This window comes from Solanum tuberosum, unplaced genomic scaffold, assembly GCF_000226075.1.
Source record: "Solanum tuberosum cultivar DM 1-3 516 R44 unplaced genomic scaffold, SolTub_3.0 scf00506, whole genome shotgun sequence".
NCBI lineage: Eukaryota > Viridiplantae > Streptophyta > Magnoliopsida > Solanales > Solanaceae > Solanum > Solanum tuberosum.
In genome coordinates, this window is record NW_006239429.1 from 85,819 (window position 1) to 94,914 (window position 9,096).

Below are 9,096 nucleotides of genomic sequence, written 5' to 3' on the forward strand. Positions count from 1 at the left end.
TTGTTTTTGTACTATAATCATTTAATCAACTGTAAATGCATTCCTACTAAGGTTTACAGTGAAATGGTAGCTACGTGGGAATGTGGTTTGATTCTTACCTTCCCTTTCACGCCTCCTGGTTTATTAGAAAAAGAGCCGACAAATATTACTAACAACAACTAAGAGGAGGTAAGAATTAATATTAATATTAATATTAATAATAGGATATATACATACTTATGCTGGTTACTAGGTACCTTGTCAAAAGACCCCGTAATATACTACTACTATATTATAATTGAAAACAAGAAGATATCCATTAATTATGAGGAAAATAGCTAACTAGCATGTGAACCGTAATTATGTATTTACTACACAACGCATGCATGCAATTGCAATTGATTCATACATCTCCTCACTCACACACCCCCAAAACCAAAAAAAAAGAAAAAAAAACACTTCTTTCCCAATTTAATTTTATATTCATTGGTTTGTGGGGGGGAATTTTTTGTTTCTACATTGTTATTGTTCATCAATATGGTTGAGATTTTAATTTTCTGAGCAATATATATCTTATGTTTTGATGGGGAATACATGCTCCGGACCCACTTTGAACAAAGATTCAGCAGATTCATCAAAGACAGATGGAAAAGGCTCTGATTCTAATAATGTCCAGAACACCCCTCCTCCACATCTTCAGATACCTGGAGATCAGGATGAAAAATCAACAAATTCCCAAAATGGTGACGACATTGTTGTGGAAGATGTCAAAAGAAATAATTCTAGTAATCTTAAGCGAGTAATGAGTGCAGGCCTCCAAGTTGATACTGTTTTAGGACGAAAAACCGGAAATTTGAAAGATATTTATACTTTAGGAAGGAAATTAGGACAAGGCCAATTTGGGACAACCTTTTCGTGTGTCGACAAAGCTCAACAAAAAGAATTTGCATGTAAATCAATTGCTAAAAGAAAGTTGACAACTGAAGAAGATGTCGAGGATGTACGGAGGGAAATTCAGATAATGCATCACTTGGCAGGCCACCCTAGTGTTGTACAGATTGTTGGGGCTTATGAGGATGCTGTTGCTGTTCATGTTGTAATGGAGCTTTGTGCTGGTGGTGAACTTTTCGATAGGATTATAAAGAGAGGCCATTATTCTGAGAAGAAGGCTGCTGAACTTGCAAGAGTAATAGTAGGTGTTGTAGAAGCATGTCATTCACTCGGTGTTATGCATAGGGACCTCAAACCTGAGAACTTCCTTTTTGTCAATGAGAAAGAGGAGTCCTCATTGAAGACCATCGACTTTGGCTTATCTGTCTTCTTTAGACCAGGTACATTTACATATAATTGTTCATCTCTGCAACATTAATCATGATTTGTTAGATACATAAGTAGAGCTTTAGTTAAGGATCTTTTGCATCCAGGTGAAACATTCACTGATGTGGTTGGAAGCCCTTACTATGTAGCACCAGAAGTCCTGCGCAAGCGTTATGGTCCAGAATGTGATATTTGGAGTGCTGGAGTAATAATTTATATACTTCTTAGCGGTGTGCCTCCATTTTGGGATGGTGAGATTTTATTTCTATAATTCTAAGCTACCATGATATTGACCATGATGCTTAATATACATTGATGTTTTTCTATCAGAAACGGAGCAAGGAATATTTGAACAGATTGTAAAAGGGGAACTTGATTTAGTATCCGAACCTTGGCCAGCTATATCAGAAAGTGCCAAAGATCTAGTCAGAAAAATGCTTGTGAGAGATCCCAAAAAGCGGTTGACAGCTCACGAAGTTCTCTGTAAGATCTAAGTCCAATCCTTTATTCTCTTGACATACTTTTCTATTTTTGAGTATTTGGCTTGATTCTTCTCATCCTTTATTCTCTGTGTTAATATGGTCATGCAGTCTGCTGAAACAGATAAGTTTGACATACTTCTTAAATCATTCTTAGAGTTGAACATGATTAAGGTTGTGCTATTTGTTGCAGAAATGTTCTTGTACCTGCTAACCTCTTTTTCTTTTCCTTCCTCTTTTCCAATTTGATATGAAGAAAGGCAAATAAAGTTCTAATGAGAGAAACTGTAGATGCCAAAAGAAAAATGTATTGAACACTGGATCTCGATAGCAGTCACAGTTTAGTAGCTTTTTCTCATTGTAGCATCCACTGAACTGCGGAGCAAGATATAGGCGACTTGCATGAGATGGAAAATAATTAAAGTGAATTATGAACATCAATATTTACTTGTACACTGCCAAGTATAAGTTCACTTAAAGGAAGAAGAATGATGGACCCAAGAACAATTCCTCTCAAGCGTTTTGTGAAACTTTGTTTTTAGTGTGCATTTTTGCCAAATTGTTGACAGGTTGGGATACATTATTACAAGGCCTATGCTCCTAACGACAATATCTGTATCATTGGCTAAGATATTGTGAAATATGAGGAAGGTTCTGGCCTTCTACTTTGAGCTTTTGTGATGGATAGGTTAACAGAGATTCTGACCTTTTATTTGAGCTTCTTTGATGGATTGATTAACAGAGACTATGATATATGTAGGGAAAATGTAATTGTAAAAACATTCATAAATTGATAGAAATGCAACAGATAAGTCCATTTGTCTGTCTTTATATTTGGTTAAGAGTTCATTTGGATGCACTTTGACTTGCAAGAAAAACTGTTTATTGTCTATTTCAGGTCACCCATGGGTCCGTGTAGGTGGAGTTGCTCCAGATAAGCCTCTTGATTCTGCTGTTCTTTCTCGTCTGAATCAATTTTCTGCAATGAATAAATTAAAGAAGATAGCAATCAGAGTAAGTTGTTTCAATTCTTGACACGTTTGATCACTGATCTTAGTGTAGTAGCAGTATTTCTTATTTTGACAATAGAGAATCTTGAGTAGAAACAATGTGAGAACTATATCTATTCTAAATTGGAAAGTGGAAAGGCAATCTTCCAGTATTTCTCCATTTCTCCTTAGTGATTTTAAAATGAGGAGCAGGAAAAGGATACCCTTGCATGTTACTGTTATCAACTATTACTAGGTTTTGTATTACTCCTCGAGGTAGTGGTAAGGTCTGCGTGCACTCTACCCTCCCAGACCCCACTTAGTGGGATTTCACTGGGTATGTTGTTGTTGCTGTTGTACTAGGTTTTGTATTATTATGCTTGACCAAGTACAGCTGTTTTGTTAAGGTTATTGCTGAAAATCTATCTGGAGAGGAAATTGCGGGATTAAAGCAAATGTTCAAAATGATAGACGCAGATAACAGTGGACATATTACGCTGGAGGAACTGAAAAAGGGTTTAGAAAAAGTTGGTTCCAAACTTAAGGATTCAGAAATAAACAGTTTAATGCAAGCGGTATGTAGAAGTTCCTTTTTCATTTTCATTATTGGTTTTGGTTTTTACTTTTTGTGTTCGATATCTTTCCTACTTGCTTTGACTCAGTACAATCTATTTTTTCTAAGACATACTCAAAACCAAATCCAAACAATCACAATTGTTTTCTGTTGATAAAAGCAAGACCAGAACAAAACAAAGCTGTTTCTTATTCAATGGCACTGTAACATCAGAAATATTGATCTCTTAGTTGCATTCTCTAATGAAATTAGCAAAATCATATATATTAGTATTGAGTCAAGTACTCCAAACTTTTTATTAGAGGTCCAACAGCATATTACATATAAATCCCTTATGTGGTTGCTAAGACCAAAATAGAGAAAGACTCCTCTTACACAGAAGAGCTGTGCCCTTAGCCCATTAGGACCAGGTAACTGGTAATAGAAACAAGAGCCTCTACTGTGAATGTTTTAGAAACTTAGACTAAGAATACTACCAGAAAAGTCATGGTTGCTCGAAAGAAGCAAAGGCTTGATATTCTCTGTTTTGTTAAATCTTTGGACATATGTAGCCTTTTGGGTTAGTTATGTGAGATGTTTCTGGCTTCTGTCTTTCAGCTTCTTTGCTACAGTCTTTAACTGGAACAATCATATCTCGTTAACAATACACCATCAAGTCTGATCCTTATTAAATAGCCTTCTCCATGGAAAAATGCAGGCAGATATGGATAATAGTGGTACCATTGACTATGGCGAGTTTATCGCTGCTATGCTCCATCTAAACAAAGTCCAGAAGGAGGATCACATGTATGCCGCTTTTTCATATTTTGATCAAGATGGTAGTGGATATATCACACAAGAAGAGCTCCAACAGGCTTGTGAGAAGTTTGGTTTGAGCAATATTCCCATGGAAGAACTTATGCGTGAAGTTGATCAGGATAATGTATACTCGTCATTCTAATCAGAACTTTGTTTCTAATATCATGAAAATACATAGGATGCATGATTAATTGTTGGAACATAAATAAGAACATGACCATAGTATTGGAAATAAAGAATGATCAAGCTTCAAACTAATTAGCTTCATATTCTTATTCTTTCTTCAGGATGGGCGCATTGACTACAATGAATTTGTAGCAATGATGCAGGATACTGGTTTTGGCAAGAATGGTAACAAGAGAGTGTGAGCATTGGCATCCCAGAGGCCTTAGAACCTAGTAAAACTTGATAACAATCCTACCATATTGGTTTTAGTATCATCATTACATAACATACACTTTTGTTTGCATATATCTGTAAAAATTACTGCTAATTCTTGTGTTCCATCTTATATAATCCTGCGCATCTTAATTTTAGGCTTGCTTGGCCCTTTGATCACAAAACTACTGCAGATACCGTGGAAGCAGATTAGAACCTGTGTTTCATTCACTCTTCAGTGTTTCTGCTTTGCATAGAAAATGCATTTTCTGCAGAAGTAATGCGTGAGTCCAAGTTCAATGCTATTCTTCTCACCTTTTGGCGTAGTCACAATATCAGTCCTGTGCCCTCGTTTCACCTTATTAGATGATTTTGGTGTGTACTACATTCATTTTTTTGATGAAGTTTGATGTACACTACATTTTTTCTCTTGTTTAATAGTAACATTTTGAAGTGTCTTTTTCTCTTGTTAAAATTACATTACAGTAATGAGTAGTGGCTTCTCTCTTTTGATATATCATCAGTCTTGTGTTGTTATGTCATCCCCCTTCTCCTCAACTGCTACCTGAAAATGAATAAAAAAAACAGTTTCTGCACTGCCATACCAGCCTTGGCAAAGATTTAAATTTTGAATCATTGTCTTCCAATTTCTGTTATTTTTAAAGCTTATTAGACCTCTTGCTGTTATCAGCGTTATATGAAGATCACAAGGGTCATAATATGACGAGAATGGACTTCTCCATAATGTAATAGAAATGCAGAGTTGAGTTGAAAACCAGATGAAAGACAAATTTGGAATGGCCATCACATCAGTATGAATCGAGCTTATTTTCCAGTGTAGAGATTTCTCTTCCCCAGGAGCAGTAGAGTGATTAATACGCGACAACTTAAAACGAGTAATATCACAAAATTTAAACCAACTAAATGAACTGTTTATCCATTTTCGTCTTCCCGTGTTAATCATGTAGTTGGAATCATGCAAAAATAAACATCTTCAATCTCTTGCAGAGGATGTAATTTTTCATTTCTATGTTTACGCCATATCACTTGCTCTTCAATCTATAAACATTATATCACCTTCTGGCCAACATAAAGCACTCTTATGTGCCAAAAGAAGTGAAAGAGCAAAGCTTATTGCAAGCCTACATTATGCAACATCTTTTTCATAATTAAAAAAGGTATGAACTACAAATTTCCAAAAACATACATGATTCTATCTGCAACTCGTGCAAAGGATGCTGATAAACAAAGTAATTGATTGTAGATTATCCTTTCTATATCACTCCAGATAAGAAGATGATGTAACACAACAAAAGTAGCAAATCCGCATATCTGAATGCTGCCAAAAGTAGTTAAAACCCAAACGTTCAAATGATCAAAAGGAGCAAATGTAACTGTTATATCAAGAAACTTATACAGGCACGTCAAATTCAGGGTTGCAAGAGGTAAAGATAATTGCTATATGAAGGAGCTTGTGCATGCATTTGTTGACTGTAAACTTTCAGCTTGTGCATGCATTTGTTGACTGTAAACTTTCTTTTGAATTTTTTAGTTCTCTGAATCTCCATCCACTAAATTAATTTGAGGATGACTAAGAGATGGGCTGAGAATTGTACGTGGTTTTTGCACTGGGACAAGAGTCATCACACCAGATATCTAGCAACTACAGCAAAAAATGTAATTTACAGACCGAGCCTCTTAGGTCGTAAATAAGTAGTCGAGCCTTTCTTCAAACCAGGCATAGAAACCTGTTGCAGTTCTTTTGCTCTCTTTTCCTTCTCCTTCTCCTTGTTTCGTCTCTCAGCTTCAGCCTGTACTGTACGCAACTTCTCCATTTCTTCCTCCATGGCAGTTTTCTCCTCTTTCTGTTTCTTTTTATGTTCCAGCATTGATGTATCAGAATCTTTCACGGAGAAAAACATGGGCCCCAGTTCAGCCAACCAGTGAGGCTCCACAGCTGTCACACACTGCATGTACTCCTTTGATGTCAAGATAAGCTCATGATAAACCACGTTATCAGGAGTGTAACCCAATCCATAGAGAGCACTAGTGGGATGAAGGTGGCAAGGCATTCCATTCCTGCAATTAACATATTCCCCAACTCCTTTCAGCCTAGCTGCATTATGGAAGTAGGCAGAGCAGATGGCTTTCCTTACAACATCCCAATCAGGACCACAGGAAGTGAGTGGAATTTTAAGTGTCTTGAGGATATCCAGCAATTGAGACCTTACTTCCCTAGCCTTGCGCAGACCTTTGACCTGTAAAAAGTGGTCATTACACCAGTCCCCCCTGTATTGATTAGCTTTCCATTGCTGGTAAACATTAAGCAGTGTAAGGTGATCAGATTCTGGCACAAAAAACTTTTCCCTAGCGGCATCACTTTCCTCAGCCCTATCCTTGGGTCTAAAGAAAACGGAAGGCACTGAAAGCATAGAAACAATAGTCAGAACCTCATTTAAGCATTCTAGTTGTTCTCCCATCAAGAGCATTTTGGCAAGGGGAGGATCCAATGGGAACTCCACCATTTTCCAGCCAAGGCTTGTTAAATCCCCAACATTGTTAAGTGCACCTAATACCCACAACTGATACATGGAGTTAAGGATGTTATCCTGAGGAGGTGGGTCCATAAAATCAAAATCCAACAGGTTCTGAATTTTGAGAGACTTGAGCAGCAAAACCACATTCCCAAGATTTGTCCGTTGAATCTCTGGCACGGGGCTTTGCAGCATTTCATTCTCATACGCATTCTCAGTATAAAGCCGGTAACAAGTTCCTGGGCCAGTTCTACCAGCTCGACCAGCACGCTGGTCAGCTGCAGCTCGACTAATAGGGAACACTTGCAGAGCATCCATACCCATACGAGGATTGTACACCTTCATTTTACCATAGCCTGTATCAATGACGTAGTAAATTCCATCGACAGTCAAGGATGTTTCAGCAATATTAGTAGCAACAATGCATTTTCGAGCCCCGTCTTCAGCTTTCTGGAATATTTTTGCTTGCAAATCAGCGGGCAGTTGAGAGTATATAGGAAGAATCAATAGATTGGGCACTGCTTGCTTTGCTGACGAGGTAAGCTGTTCCATGCGCTCTGAAAGTGCATAACAGGTAGCTTCAATCTCATCCTGACCAGTCATGAAGATGAGTATATCACCCGGTGCACTAGTAATATGGATGGTCATGGCTTGCTTAACTGCAGCTTCGACATAATCTTCGCATGGGGTTTTACTATACAATTTATTAACTGGAAAGGTTCTTCCAGGTATGTGAAATATTGGTACGCTGCAATAAAGAGACACAGGGTTATGTGAAGTGGAAAGTTGATGGAAAGCCAACACATACAATATCCTTGTCCAGCTATCCAATAAAAAAACCTACCTCCCAAAAAAGTTAGAGAACTTCTGGGCATTCAGAGTGGCAGAAGTGACAATAAGCTTAAAATCACGTCGCCTAGCCACAACCTTCTTAAGAATGCCAAAAAGGACATCAGTGTTAAGTGATCTCTCATGGGCCTCATCCATTACAATTACACTGCAAAAAAGAGATATTTGAGTGACTGCACTACATAAAGAAAGCAGAAAGTTGACGTTCCAGGAAATCAAATATAAAAGCTTATGAAAGCATATAAAGAGTGGGACAATACCGATATTTTTCAAGATCAGGATCTTTGAGTGTTTCCCTTAGAAGAACACCATCAGTCATGTACTGCACAAGGAAATATACATATATAAGCTTACACCAACTTATAAGTGAACCAAGGTACTCACCTTGAAATCTTCCAATTGCATAAATTACATAAAATACAATTACGAGGTGCGAGTAGACTCATCTCTCATATGGTCAAAAGACTCACCTTGATAACAGTACTTGGCCCAGTGACATCTTCAAAACGAATGGCATATCCAACTTTATCACCAAGCTCAGTTTCCATTTCTTCACTGACTCTTTTTGCAACACTCATGGCTGCCACACGCCTGGGTTGGGTGCAACCAACAATCCCATTACTTGTATAGCCATCTTCATGAAGGTACTGCATGCAATTACAGACACACATACAAATAAGACCCAGGACCGTATAAAAGATTCAACAGATTCCAGTTAAGATTTAAAAAGATGATTTAGAAAAAGAAAACACTAGTCTAAGCCAACCTGAGTTAGCTGTGTTGTCTTTCCAGAACCAGTTTCTCCAACAACAACCACCACCTGGTTTTCGCGAACCACCTGTTCCCAAAAAGAAAAAACCAAAAAAATCATTCAATGAAGAAATACAGCGGCGCCAAAGGGTATGACTAGGACTGGCAAACGAACGGGTCGAGTTGAATATGAGTTAAATAAAAATGGGTAAAATATTCGACTCGACTCATATTTTAAATGGGTAAAGCGAGTTACCCAATGGATAATATGGGTATCCATATTTACCCATATTATTATAGGGATCATGCTAAAAGCTTTAAAAGCAAAATCTCTAACCTCACTCTTCATCCCCCGCACCCCCACCCCACAGCCCAACGCCTCAATTTTATTTTATTTTAAATTTGTTTTTCTTAAAAAAAAAAAAAAAATTTTTTACTACGTCGCACCC

The 9,096-nt window shown here is 37.5% G+C and overlaps 2 protein-coding genes across 5 annotated transcripts in view; one reads left to right on the plus strand and one right to left on the minus strand.

Annotated features, from left to right (window-relative positions):
• Window positions 1–4: 4 nt before the first annotated feature.
• Window positions 5–4,967, plus strand: LOC102596522 (calcium-dependent protein kinase 20-like). Its single transcript, XM_006364680.2, has 7 exons — window positions 5–1,310; window positions 1,404–1,547; window positions 1,627–1,779; window positions 2,674–2,789; window positions 3,172–3,339; window positions 4,036–4,260; window positions 4,424–4,967. Exons 1-7 carry the CDS (start codon window positions 563–565, stop codon window positions 4,502–4,504), a joined length of 1,635 nt encoding a protein of 544 aa, XP_006364742.1. The 5' UTR covers window positions 5–562; the 3' UTR covers window positions 4,505–4,967.
• A 789-nt stretch (window positions 4,968–5,756) lies between these two features.
• The window catches only part of LOC102596865 (pre-mRNA-splicing factor ATP-dependent RNA helicase PRP16), a 12,135-nt gene continuing 8,795 nt past the window's right edge, over window positions 5,757–9,096 (minus strand). For all 4 annotated transcript variants that reach the window (XM_015304082.1, XM_015304081.1, XM_006364681.2 and 1 more), the window contains 5 exons: window positions 8,664–8,735; window positions 8,368–8,544; window positions 8,158–8,219; window positions 7,893–8,045; window positions 5,757–7,796 (listed from right to left, as the gene is read on the minus strand). In XM_015304082.1, coding sequence (XP_015159568.1) covers window positions 6,197–7,796; window positions 7,893–8,045; window positions 8,158–8,219; window positions 8,368–8,544; window positions 8,664–8,735 — 2,064 coding nt within the window. In that variant the 3' untranslated portion in view covers window positions 5,757–6,196. The remainder of the gene's footprint in view (window positions 7,797–7,892; window positions 8,046–8,157; window positions 8,220–8,367; window positions 8,545–8,663; window positions 8,736–9,096) is intronic.